Source organism: Anabrus simplex, chromosome 6 (assembly GCF_040414725.1).
Source record: "Anabrus simplex isolate iqAnaSimp1 chromosome 6, ASM4041472v1, whole genome shotgun sequence".
Classification (NCBI taxonomy): Eukaryota; Metazoa; Arthropoda; class Insecta; order Orthoptera; family Tettigoniidae; genus Anabrus; species Anabrus simplex.
This window is the reverse complement of record NC_090270.1, coordinates 151971405-151986215: the sequence shown is the minus strand read 5'-3', so window position 1 is coordinate 151986215 and position 14811 is coordinate 151971405. Positions and strand designations below refer to the sequence as shown.

Sequence of the window (14811 nt, the reverse complement as noted above, 5' to 3'; positions counted from 1 at the left end):
TATGAAAATGGCAAACCATGGAAAACCATTTTCAGGACTGCCAAGAGCGGGGTTCGAATCCGTAATCTTCTGAATGCAAGCTCATAGCTGCATGCCCCTAAATGCATGGCCAACTTGCTTGGCGCTCAATAAACAGTCAACAGAAATGTAACTGTACACATCTCTATGTGCTAACAATGATAGGTTCAACAGCTAGTACTCGATAAAATCCAAGTTGAAAGTATTATACTGATGAATATAAAAATAGTATGACCTTTTCCAGTTCATGTACTGCAGTGTGATAACTGTTTTAAAAGAAAACAAAACTTTTCAGAAGTTGGTAATGATCTTCAACATTGACTAATGCTATGCTATGGTAATGGAGTGAACCATACAGCCAGTGTCTCCACGCCGAATGTTGGGCGGTGGTGAATAGCCTGACCCACTGTAAGGACCGACAGCTAAGGGCACAGCAGTCCTTATAGAAGGGAAATGGGCCCCTCAGTGGAGGAAATGCCACTGAAACCCCATATCAACTGTAGCGTCTGTACTCCAGAGGAGCGGCTAAAAAAGGAGTCTATTCTCCATGTTAGGAGTGGCCTACAAGTTTCGGCTGGTAGTAGCTCTAAATGGCTTTGGGAGTGGCGAACCCATTGTAATATAACAAGCCTATATGACGACAAGTGTACTGAAGTCTCGGAAAATGCTAGGGCGTTCCCCGCCAGCAACGTGCAGTTCTTGTGATGCTGGGAGAAATTTGAGAAATGGGCAACCAGCAACAAAAATACATCAAGATAGTGGCAATCAATGTAGTGACACCAACACGGAAAGTGGAAGAAATTGTAGATTTTATGGTTGACAAAAATATAGCATTGCTGGGAATCAGTGACACCAAATGGAAAGGAAAAGGTGAGAGGAAACAAAAGAAAGGATACACCTTAAACTATAGTGGAGGAAGAGAAGCCAAAAATGGTGTAGGTCTCATAATTAGAAAAGATCTAAAGGAATACCTAGAATTGGTGGAAAACACAAATGACATGTTGATTAAGGTCAGATTGAGACTTGAAACTGGTGTTACAAATATAAATTCAAGGTTATGCTCCACAAACAGGAAATACAGAAACGGATCTAGAGGAATACCTTGAATATCTGGAAAGTCATATACATGACAAACAAGTTGTGATCATACAAGACATGAATGCCCAAGTAGGTAAGGAAAGAAAATGAGATGAAGAGATTATAGGACTATTTGGATATGGGAAGAGAAACAAGGCTGGATATATTTTGGTAGACTTTTGTAGAAAAAATGAGCTGATCATTGGTAACACATGGTTTTGAAAGAAAAACAGTCAGAAGATAACAAGATATAGCTGGGATAACAAAATCAAAACACCGATAGATTACATTTTGGTCAAGAAGGGTACCAGGAATATGATGGTAGATGTAACAGCCCTCCCAAGTGAATCATTTGAAGGAGATCACAGAGTTGTGATAGCTAAGTTAAAGATGGGAAAGATATAAAACATGATTGAGATTAGGCAGAGAAAGCAAAGGGTATGGAAATTGCAGGACAAGGAAATAAATGAAGAATTCCAGACAAACATTAAAACAAGTATACCTAACAAAGACATCAGAAGGGTTGAAGAAAAATGAGTGTACTTTAAAACAATCATGGTGGAATCTGCAGAAAAAACCTGTGGAAGAGTATTAGGAAGGAAGAAAGATCAAGAAATGCCCTGGTGGAGTGTCAGGGTAAAAGATATAGTTAAACGGAAGAAACAAGCTTGGAAAAGATGGCTGAGAAGCAGAACAACAGAATGCAAAACAGAATACAGGCACTGCAAGAAGGAGTGCTCCAAGGTGGTTCAAGAAGAGAAAAAGAAATGCTGGCAAAAATTCAATGAATCTCTGCAAGAAGATACAACCGTAAGGAAAAATATCTTACACCAGTGGGTAAAAAAGAAGAAAAACCTGGGAGAAGGTGCTAACTTCATTAAAAATGAACAGGAGGAAGTGATGAGACAGAAGCCATATATATTGTAGAGGTGGAGAAAATACTCTGAACAGCTTTACAACGTGCAAAATACCTCGGTACAAGGAGAAACCGAAGAACCACATTTAGTGTATATGGAAGATAAGGAAAACGAGGTGTCCACGGCAGAGATTGAGTGGGCCACTAAAAGAATGAAACGAGGCAAGGCAGCTGGAATTGACGAAGTCACCCTAGAAATGATAATAGCAGCAGGAGTAGTTGGTCTACAGTGGTTGTATAGACTCTTCAGAGTGAGATGGAGAGAAAAGACTGTTCCATAAGAGTGGACGAAAGGGGGTCATTATACCAATTTTCAAGAAAGGAGACAGGAAGCAATGTGAAAATTACAGAGGAGTGACACTGATACCTCATACAGCTAAGATCCTTGAAAGAATCCTGGATAGACGAATGAGAGACAGAGTAGAGGGAAAATTGGCAGAACACCAGTATGGACTCAGAAGAGGCAGGTCCACATTTGACCCAATATTTACATTGCGTCAAATGATGGAAAGGTATTGGGAATATGGAAAGGACATGGTAGTAATGTTTCTAGATATTCAAAAGGCATATGACAGTGTCCAAAGGAATTTAGTATGGAAAACATTGACAGAGGCACAGATTGGGAATGAAACAATGCAAATGGTAATAGCATTGTATCAAAATTGTGAAAGCTATGTTAGAACCAAAGTGGGTCAAACTGAATGGTTCAGAGTTGAGACAGGCTTAGGACAGGGAAGTGTATTGTCTCTATTACTCTTCATTATCATCATGGATAGAATTGTACATAATATCAAGGAGAAGAGTGCCTCCGTGGCTCAGACAGCAGCACGTCGGCCTCTCACCGCTCAATACTGTGGTTCAAATCGCGGTCGCTCCATGTGAGATTTGTGCTGGACAAAGCGGAGGCGGGACAAGTTTTTCTCTGGGTACTCCGGTTTTCCCTGTCATCTTTCATTCCAGCAACACTGTCCATTCTCATTTCATAGCATCTATCAGTCATTAATAAATCACTTTGGGAGTGGCGACCCCATCGTACTAATAGCCTATATCTGCTTCGTTCATTCCATCCCTGACCCGGTCAATGACTGGAAAACAGGTTGTAGGTTTTTCATCAAGGAGAAGATGATGGGCAAGCAAGTAAAGTCTATGCTCTTTGCTGATGACATTGTAGTTTGGGGAGATAAGGAAGAGGAAGTATAGACACAAGTTGATTTACGGAAGGAGGAGATAAGAAATTTTGGAATGAAGATTAGTACTGCAAAAAGTACTTTGATCGTGACAAGAGGTAAGAGAAAATCCAGGGGAGTGATAAAAATAGGAAATGAACCTCTTGAAGTAGTGAAAATTTTTAAATATTTGGGCAGGATGATGTCACAAGATGGAAATTTGGATGGAAACCGATTTAATAGTACAGTAGTCTATAAGTTTCTACTAGTGTGTGAGAGACATTGTATGGAACAAAGATGTGCCAATGAAGTGCAAGGAGGTTTTATACTCGTCCTATTATAAACCTATACTGACCTATATTTTTCAGCAGCCTGGATGTTGACTAAGAAGAACCAAAGTAAGATACAAGCAGCTGAAATGGGGTTCTTGAGGAGCATACAGGGGAAGACAAGACGAGATAGAATACGAAATGAGGAAATAAGGAGAAGCAAGGGAGTGTGTAAACTTCAAGAAGAGACTGATATAGCGAAGCTAAAATGGTTTGGACACATGATGAGAATGCCAGGAGAGAGAATACCAAAGAGAACATTCATGGATACAGGGACTGGAAAGAGGCCTAGGGCACATCCTAGAATGAGATTGAGGAGATCTGTTGTGCACTGTATTGCAAATGGAGTCGATAGCAATAAAGTACTAGAAGAGGAATGGTGGAAAGATTGAGTAAGGTGGAGGGCTTTGGTACACTACCCTACCCAGAGAGAACCTGGAAAAGGGAATGCAAGAAGAAGAAGAAGAAGAAGAAGAAGAAGAAGAAGAAGAAGAAGAAGAAGAAGAAGAAGAAGAAGAAGAAGAAGAAGAAGAAGAAGAAGAAGAAGAAGAAGAAGAAGAAGAATACATAGAAAAGCAGGCTGTACTGAAGACAATATTAATATTGTCTGAATCCAATGTTAGTTTTAGTGGGTTGTATAAACAAATTTGATTTTAACAAATTTTCATTTCTGAAACACAAATTATTTAAGTAAACACAGTATAGGTCACTGGTACAATGTAGGTCTACTGTGGACATTCGTCTGTGCAGTATTTATCAAACTGCTTTAATGGCACTTAAGTATGGGAAACAATGCAGTGACACATCTTTGTGTTGAGTTTACAAATCGTATAACTTTACTCGAGTGATTCATTTTTTGCCAGTCAGTGTATTTAAAATAATAAATAATTATTACTAAAATAGCCATAAAAGGTTTCTACAAAACTTGCTCACTTGAATCCATAGATTTTCTGTCACTAATATATCACTCAGCGTTATATCACCAAGCACAAGACCTCGATCATGCATAGATCTCATTGCTTGCAGCAGCTGATAAACAATAAACAGTGGTTTGGAATGGGAAGTCCCAAGCATAGCTGGACTGAATGTAACACAGTCTTGTAGAGAGTGTGCAATGAAAGGCTGCTGTATTAAAAGAAAGTGGTTTTCAGTTTCAACAGCACACAGAGTTGGTAGAATATTACAGTGCACTTCATAATTCTTGTACTTCCCATCTGTCGACATTGCATCAACGCTACCATCATCTAGACGTACAATAGGACAACTGTAAGTACGGCAGATAATATCTCGCATCACAGAGTCACAGGTTGCAAGTGAAATGTGGGAAGCACTTCTCCCCTCAGTAGTCATACTAGTTCCTAGAGAAAAGAAGAAAAAAAGAATAACAAGTAGGTTTTATGAAAACAAGTGCATTAAAATATTTGTAATTTCCAACTGTCAACCTCTAAAAGAGTTAGCTACTGCAGTGACTTGTTCTAAAATACATTTGTATCTATCTAGTATCTTTAAAATAAACTAATGAATAATGGAATAAAATAGAAAAATACACCTCAGTCACTGTATAAACACACTCAGAACACACTCACAAGCTTCATCAATGACACAGAAAAACACTGAAAAGCAGCAAAAACAATTTTGATGATGAGCAGGATTTACAGGAGGTAGTGAGAGATCAAATCAGCTAAGCTAGTTGATATACTATATGATATATAATAAGTTACTTTAGGATTTATCTTGTTGTGCAATAAAGCATATATTTTACATCCCTAAGAATGACCTTAGCCTGTTATGATGCAAAATGCTTAGGTAGCAGATGCTCTAAGCCAGTACCGTAAAATGGGGTGAATAGGATCACTGGGGTCAATTGGTTCCTAAAGTTATTGACTTTACTTTTCAATAAGTGAATGACTTTCTTTTTTAAAGGTTTCAAGCTATGTACAATTATATGCTATTTTTTCCTGGGAATCCAGTAAATTTCATGTGTTGAGGTTGCCTGCCATGGCACCAGTACATTTTCCCCACCATTTGTGTCACTGTGACAATATATGGGTGTGAAATAACTTTGTCTGAATCTCAGAAACTACTAGATTCCCCAAAATCACAGTGAGCATTTTGCATTCTAAATAATTTCCAGCATCATGTGTGAAATAGGCAATATTTTGGATCTATTATGGTTTCTGAAATTTAGGTTAATATCACCGTAATTTTTGTACGTGTGTTTGGGGTGAAGAGGATCACCACGCCAAGAACTTACAAATGAGATGCGCATGAAAGGACTTACAAGAACTATGATCCTGAGACCATAAAATTGACTAAGGATACAATTAATAAGAAACTAGGGCCAGGAAGAAAGGAAGCAACTGTCCAAAGACTGTTTTTCCACGCCTCTTGAACAAATTAACAAATCTGAATTCGAAGTGGATGTTCCCGCAGCTAACAGTGATACAGTATTTCCGAACCTTCTTTTCACGGACAGAATTCAGAAGGGAACACAAATAACCCAATAGAAGTTCCTGTTGAAGTTAAAAATGCAACAATCTGGTATCTACAGAGTTCCCTGTACTTGTGACAGGGTTTTTATTGGGCAGACTTCGATAACTGTTTGCACTCACATCAAAGAACATACCAGATGTATCAGTCAGCTGTTGAAATATGTAAACACCCAGATAATTTCAACTGCCATACAGGCTACAACCTCAGTGAATCATGGCTACCTATTTTCTGAACCATTACAGAATGATGCCGGCCCCATGGTGTAGGGGTAGTGTGCCTGCTTCTTACCCGGAGGGCCCGGGTTCAATTCCCGGCCAGGTCAGGGAGTTTTACCTGGACCTGAGGGCTGGTTCGAGGTCCACCCAGCCTATGTGATTAGAATTGAGGAGCTATCCGATGGTGAGATTTCGGCCCTGGTCTAGAAAGCCAGGAATAATGGCTGAGATGATTCGTCATGCTGACCACACGACACCTCGTAATCTGCAGGCCTTCATGCTGAGCAGCAGTTGCTTGGTAGGCCAAGGCCCTTCAAGGGCTGTAGTACCATGGGGGAGGGGGGTTGGGGGTATTAGAGAATGATGGTTTGCTGTTGCCATTCGTTGTCTCTAGCATGGGGCTATAATGGCGTCCCTTTTACATCTTAGGACACTATTTTAAGTTCCTTGTTGCTTTCTTCTAGCAAACTTTGATGCATCATGTTTCATTTCTCTGTTGTCTCCTGATGAAGAAAGGCAAGGTTCCTTTTGAAACGCGTTGAGAGCGTTTATATAGTTCATTACATGGCATAAACCCTAAATATACATCATGAATAATTTACATCTTGCTACATTTTTGCAAACCCTCCCCAAGAGAACTGTAAAATAGAAAAATATGAACAGGAAACTATTAAGGAAACATGAACACTTATTGTCAGCATTGCTCGGATTAAAAACATCACTTCCCATAAATCAAGACTCATACAAAAACATTTGCTGACATCTCAAATTGTATACAGTTTTATTCTAAATTAGTTACGTACAAGTATCAGTGAATAATTTCTCAACCACTAATCAAAATTTACTTAAATGTTTGTCAAACCTCATGCCATATCATCAAGTTTGTTAAGAAAGAAACCATACTTTCCAGTGTTGATTTAGTTAAATGTAACATAAAAACTTTCCAGTCTGTCAGACACACAACAATTTCAATATAAATTGTAACACTATAAACATATCTTTAAAAAATACAAACTATTATACAAAGAATGACATGTTTCATTCTACAAGAACATCCTCAGATTCAATCAAATCACTTAAAACATGCGTATATATGTACAGTATTGTTTTTGTTGCGTAAACTTGTCAATGATAGAGAGTTTAGTGGTAATATGGACAAGTATTGACAAATAATGAATTCACACAAGTACAGTGGAACCTTGGATTGCGAGCATAATTCGTTCCGGCAAAATGCTTGTAATCCAAAGCGCTCTTATATCAAAGCAAGTTTTCCCATAAGAAACAATTGAAATGCCGATGATTCATCCACAACACAAAAATATTTATTTGCATACCATTTCTGAAACAAAATATAACTTAAAACAAATTCAACCTTACAATAGAGAATCATTGTTGGTGTGAGGGAGACGAGAGATGACATGAGAAGAGTTACTGTGTAGCACGAATTTTACTAACGGAATCACTGCTATCTGTTGGCTCACTGGAATTGTTTCCTTTTCGTGCATCTTTAACGAGGAACCTGTCCAATGACTGTTGCTTTTGCCTCTTTTTGATGATTTCATGAAAATGTGACATTGCATTGTCAATGAACTGATTCACTGCTCGCACTGCTATAGCCTTATTCGGGTGGTGTTTTCCTACAAAATTTTGCACCGTTTCCCTCATTTTGTACTTCTCTCGAATCTCAGTTGAAATGAGAGATTCCATTGACTTTCCTCCTCCTCTTCCCCGCGCAAGATCTCTTCCATAATCTCCTCCTGTTGTTCGCGATGCAGGTCCATCAGTTCGTTGGTGGACAGTTCCAGCCTATGTTCTTCCACCAGCTCTCGAATGTCCACGTCATTCACCTCCAACCCCATAGTCTTCCCTAAGAGCACAATTTCATCGACAATCGGCGGTTCATTTTCATCAACAATCCCCTCAAAGTCACGTCCAAGAACACAGTCAAGCCACAGCTTTTCACAGGCGGAAGTGAGAGTTCTCTTGGTGACTCCATCCCAGGCTTTATCGATGATCTTCAGGCAGTTCATGATGGGGAAATGCTTTCTCCCAAACTCTCGGATGGTAAGGTTTGTTCCTACGGTCACTTCAAAGCATTGCTGAAATAGTGCTTTGGTGTATAGCTTCTTGAAGTTCGAAATGACTTGCTGATCGATAGGCTGGAGTAGTGTTGGGAGGAAGCTACTTAACCTTAACGAACTTGAATTCCTCCAGTAAGTCGTCCTCAAGAACTCAAGGTCTAGAGGATGAGCAGGAGGATTGTCCATAACCAGCAAGACTTTGAGCGTCAGATTATTTTCTGAAAGGTATTTCTTCACTACAGGACCAAAGACCTCACTCATCCATTCAACAAAGGCACAGGGGAGGGAAAACGTAGGTACATGTGACGCTCGTATTGCGGAACGTCACTCGCTTATCAAGTTACAATTTATTTTAAATTTTTGCTCGTCTTGCCAAACACTCATAGACCAAGTTACTCGCATTCCGAGGTTTCACTGTATTAACATAATGAAAATCTTTGGTACTTATCCAGACTGCCGATGCTAAGTCCATTGTCAACAAACACTATTTCAGGACTGTGGTCATGGAGAAGCAAATGGAAAGTTTTGGGCATAACACACTGCTCGTGGAGAGGGGACGGGAAGCATGGGAGGAGCGTGTGGAACGTTGTGGATTCTTCCTATTGGATGTTATAATCTAGTATACTGTACCGTGGTAAGGGGTGGGGGAAATACGGGCAGGGTGATGATGATGATGATGATGATGTTTGTTGTTTAAAGGGACCTAACATCGAGGTCATTGGCCCCTAATGGTACGAAATGAAAGAACAAAAATGTCAAATTCATCCAATGACTAAAAAATAATAATGACATGAAGAATGAATGGATGGACATGAACCCCACAAAAAAAAAAAAGAAAAAAGAAAAGGAAACAAACAAACAAAATACAGTGGATCAGACTCAAACAAAGATCATACATAATTGATTACTCACCAAGGGACCACTCATAAAGCACAATGATGCTTGATGTCTGAAGGGGTGCAAAATCCATGTCTAAGGCCCCACAGAATGGTACATGTTGCGAGTAAAGTAGAACCATGGTACTTGTCATGTTGCGGTACTAATCAAAAGTAGCGAAACACGCGGTGTTCCACACAAGATGGTACTACTCGCAAGTAATGTACTTCGTACAGGTAACGCAGACCTATGGTGTTTCGCACACAATGGCGCCACTCATAGCCAACGCAAACCAATGAGTTTCCTCACCTAGGTGTACTAGGCACGGATGCCGGTTCCACGGGCTCCGTGGTGTTCCTCACATAGTGGATACTAATCAAAGGCAACGCAGACCCACGGTGTCGCTCATATAGTGGTACAACTCACAGGCTACGCCCAGACCCGCTGTGTTGCTCACATGGGTACGACGCACGGGTACTGGAAAACCCACAGGGGAACCAACTCTCTGCTGCTACTAATCACAAATCCATTTCGTACCGAATATAGTGGTACAACTCGCAAGTACAGGCAACCCATGGTGTTGCCCGCGTGATGGCACGAATCAAAAGCAGTTTCATGGTTCCAATTTAATCATCCCTTGGTCAGCCCTTTTAGTCGCCTCTCATGACAGGCAGGGGATACCGTGGGTGTATTCTTCATCTGCGTCCCCCACCCACAGGGGGTAGTGTGTTTGGTTCGCGAGAGGTATTTTATTTCCCTCAAGTCTGCCGGAAAGCCGGTTAGGACCCCCCTATCCGCCACCTGGGACGTGCCATGTGGGATTATCACCTCTTCCCCTGCTTCGCCTGCGTAGCAGGTTCGTGGATGGGCAGAGTGAGTGGAGCGCTGTGGAAGATTCTTTCAACACTCGAGAGGAGAGAGAAGGTTATTAACCTTCTTCATATTATAATGTACTTTTATGTAATAGGGGCAAATACAAGTTAATGATTTTAGGTAAATAAAGTATGGAATTGAAATAGAGAATATCTATTAGATGATGATATTATGACAAGTGCTAATTTAAAGAGTAAGTGTAGGCCAGACGCTATGTAAGTAGAGCGAAGAGAGGGGAATTTTTTAAGTGTGTATGGTCATTTAGGTTGGTTAGGTTAGATTTTTTGGCGATGTAAATTTCAATTGCTTCCATTATATTCAAAGATTTACTTTTATTTTCCATGTGTAAAATTTTTAGATCTGTGTTGATGTCTGTGAAATGGTGTGAACTGTCTTATATATGCTCCCCGAAGGCTGAATGCCGATTATATCTGATCGCGTCTTTGTGTTCTTTGTATCTTTGGAAATTAAGTTTTGTCTGACCTATATATGTGGCATTGCAGTTAGGTTCTTGACACTTGAGTTCATAGACTCCTGACTTTGAGAAAGGGTCCTTTTAGTTTAGGTTGCACTTGCTGATGTGTTTCCGGAGTGTGTTGTTCATTCTAAAGGCTACTTTTAAACCTTGTTTCTTGAAAATATTAGCTACTTTGTATGTGTTCTTGTTAACGTAGTTCAGAACCACGTATTTTTCTTTGTCATGTGTGGTGGATTTTCATTATGTTAATACTTGGTAAATTCATTATTTGACAATACTTGTTCATATTATCACTAAACTCTTTATCATCATTGACAAGTTTACACAACGTAAACAATACTGTACATATATACGCATGTTTTAAGTGACTTGATACAATCTGAGGATGTTCTTGTAGAACGAAACATGCCATTCTTTGTCTAATAGCATGTATTTTTTACAGATATGTTTATAGTGTTATAATTAATATTGGAAATTGTTTTGTGTCTGACAGGCTGGAAAGTATTGCTTCTTTCTTTAAAAAAATATTTGGCCAGTCCGGCAAATTATGAAGCTAAAAAACTCAAGTCACATAAAATCAAAATTGTGAACATTGATAAATCAATTACATTTAATAAGAAATGTCTAGAATTAAAGCTCATTCCTAAGTACATATCCATAAAACCTAAACCCACAACAAATTCGGCAAAAATATCCACATCCCAATCACAATTATTATGGATCAGAAACAAAATTAAATTTGCATACATAAAGAAACAGGAAATCGACAAACAAACTCCACGCATCCGTTTAAACCTAAGCAACTTCTGGCACCACACACAATGGACATCCTACTCCAACTTTTTACATGATTACATTAAAAAAGAAGCAATCAGGAACCAGAAGGTCATTGACAATAAAATACATAACTTAACGAATAAACAGAAAAATCCTGAAAACAATAACCATGACAAACTTGCTAATTTTCACCCAGGATTAATTAACAGATCAGACACTACCTTTCCAAAACTGAAATAAGTCTGGTAGAGAAAGGACTCAAATTCAATTGCCAGGAACGCCATAATGAAAACAACATAATAAAGCTCATCGCTGACGTAGAAATTGTTTGCGACAAAATCCTCTCTCCACAAAGAGAAATAATAAAAAAACGTAGCCATCAACAAAGCCCTAAAAATACAGAGATAAGTTTTTTAAGGTTCAATGTTGTAAATAATATCTTATACAACTCTTAATTTGTATTGAAAAGGTTCAACCTTAAAACACTTATCTCTGTGATCCCAGTTCAATACAGAAACAAAAAGTTTATAGCCCTAAAAATAAACGCACAAGAAAATTCCACTAAACAACCGAATTGTGCCACTCAATACTCAGCATTAAAAAAGGTTAAGAACAAAATTAAAAATGATAACCTAATCATCGCAAAAGGGAGTACATAGAAAAAACAACAGAATTCAAGAACTACAATGCGACCCTACAAATAAATTTCAAAAAGAAATAAAACAAGCTATCAAGGAAACAGACTTTATTCTCACAAAACAAGAAAAAGAAAGTCTCACCATCAAAAATCCCAAACTCCCCACACTAAGAGCCCTCTCCATTAGACCTATACTCAATTTTAAAGATGCGCCAAGTTACAATTTAAGCAAACAACTCAACCAAATTCTAGAAGAGAATATCTCACTTAAGGAAGACAGATCTATTAAAAACACCCTAGAACTAACTAAAGAACTAAATAAACTTAAAATAACGGAGAGCACACGTATGATATCTTTTGACATCACTAACATGTACATCAACATACAAATAGATGAATCCATTAAAAATTATCAAAAATCTTCTTAAAGAATACACTTCACTACAAGAAACCAAACAAATTATTAGCCTTCTTAGAACAATGCTACATCAAAATTGCTTTACATTCAACGGCAAGATCTGTTACTAAAAAAGAAGGGATAGCCATGGGCTCACCATTGTAAGGTATAATAGCTAACATTTTTCTGAATAACTTCAAAAACATCTTCTTCAAAGGCCAGAAATCAAAAGGAATCTTACACTGGAGCAGATACGTAGATGATGACATATGCATATATGATAATGACATCACTAATGCACACCAGTTATTAAACACACTAAATTCTTTGCACAAGTCCATCAGGTTCACAATGGAGCCAGAAACTAACAAGAAAATAAATTATTTAGACATCACTATCAGCAGGAATAATGAGAACCTGTCTTACAAAGTATACAGAAATCCCACTCAGCTGTCGCACACTACTGATAATGAGTCGGACCATCCATACACACACAAAATAGCAGGACCAAATACAACAAATTTATCAAATGTAAATTGGAAAGGTAATGCAAATGACAGGAAGCATGACCAACAAATGGTAAATAAGTTAATCTACGAAGGACAGCTGGCTCAGAAAGTGATGGAACTAACTAGAAGAACGAATATTCTAGATGTGGTGATGATAAAACCAGATGAGTCCTATAGAAAAACTGATGTAATAGACTGTATTAGTAATCACAAACCTGTTTTCATCGTAGTTAAAATTAAATGCGATAAAAAGGAAGGTTGCAAAAGTAGGCCTATCAGAAAGTACCATGTGGTTGATAAGACAGACATGACAGAGGTTTTTCAAAAGTAATTATGGTCCATGGGAAATGGTAAAATGTCTGTGAGATGGGTTTACAGGAATAGTTGAGGAGTGTGAAAACAGGTATGTACCTTTAAAGGTGGTAAGGAATGGTAAAGACCTGCTATATTATAACAGAAAAGTAAAGAAACTAAGTAGAAGTAAGGAGAAATTGAAGCAATTCACTAGGAATTTGAATCTACCAAATAAGTCAGGTAAGGATAATATATGGCAAGCATAATTGGCAGTCATATAAAATTTAGTGAAAAATGAAATGGAATGGAATGGAATGGAATGGAATGTATAGGTACAAGTTTGAAGAAAGACATTCCTGGAATCATTAATGAACAAAGGGGGTGTATATGTGATGATGTACAAAAGGAAGAAGTATTCAGTCAGCAGTATGCACTGTTGGTTACAATGTTCAGGTAGAAGAGGTGACTAACACTAACAAAGTATTGATATTTATCAAGGATAAGTAACAATAAGATACAAAAGTTGAAAACTAGAAAAGCAGCTGGAGTGAAAAGATTTCTGGGGATGTACTAAAGGCAAGGGATTGGGCTACAGTACCATATCTGAAAAAAAATGGAAGAGTATGTATAGGTACTTTAAGGCAGAAACAGGTTCCAAGAAGGACATTCCAGGAATCGTTAATGAACAAGGAGAGTGTGTACGTAAAGATCTTTAAAAGGCAGAAGTATTCACTCAGCAGTATGTAAATATTGTAGGTTACAAAGATAATGTCCAGACAGAGGAGGTGACGAATGCTGAAGAAATATTAAAATTTACATATAACAACAATGACATTTACAATAAGATACAAAAGTTGAGAACTATAAAAGTGGCTGGAATTGATAAGATTTCTGGGGATATACTAAAGACAATGGGTTGGGATATTTTTTATTATTATTAATACAACTTCCCCCATGTGGAGGCTGCCACAAGGACAAAGTATGTCGATTACACAGTATTTTGTCTTCTAAGTTACTGTTGAGTTTGCTAGTGTGCCAGATGGAAATAACCACCACAAGGCTCAGGAATAAATTTGCAATGAATTTGGGATATGGCATGATGTATGGTTCTTCAAATGTTATATAGATGTTTGTGGAGTATGGTCACTGAACCTCGTATTGCGGCGATAGCGATGTCATGTAGTCATGTCCAGTTGAGACCGAGAGAATCCCATAGCTGTACAAGAAATTTAGGGATTGTGCCTCCAGCTCCGTTCACGAGTCCATGGACGGAAATATTGTCTAGGTGATATTTATCTTTATAGTAGTTTACAGTTGGCTGGTAAATTGACTTCTTTTCGGCGTTCACATCTTCGGCCTGGCCAACGTGCGACTCGAAGCATTTGTGCGATATAAGATTAGTTCTTGTTTGCTAGCTGGTTGAAAGGCTAGCATGTCAATACACCTGTTACTCCTGTCGGTAGCTAAACCAGAGACCTCTTCATGCACCGTGAAACCGTGATCCCTCAGCGAGGTCGCAATCATGTGTTGTATTGTATGATGGCGGGAATTTCTCAATACCTACCCGTGAGGAAAGGCTCCCAGGACATGGGCAAGAGTTTCATGCTCTCTGTGGCAACACCGACAGAGGGTTTTATCCTGGGATCTTCGCGGCACGGAGCGAATTGCGCACACA

General features: G+C 38.6%; 1 protein-coding gene across 1 annotated transcript in view; it reads right to left on the bottom strand.

Annotated features, from left to right (window-relative positions):
- Nucleotides 1-14811, bottom strand: part of Wdr81 (WD repeat domain 81) — a 340798-nt gene that overhangs the window by 276320 nt on the left and 49667 nt on the right. The window contains exon 4 of the mRNA XM_067149985.2: nucleotides 4440-4864. Within this exon, the coding sequence (XP_067006086.2) occupies nucleotides 4440-4864 (425 nt within the window). The remainder of the gene's footprint in view (nucleotides 1-4439; nucleotides 4865-14811) is intronic.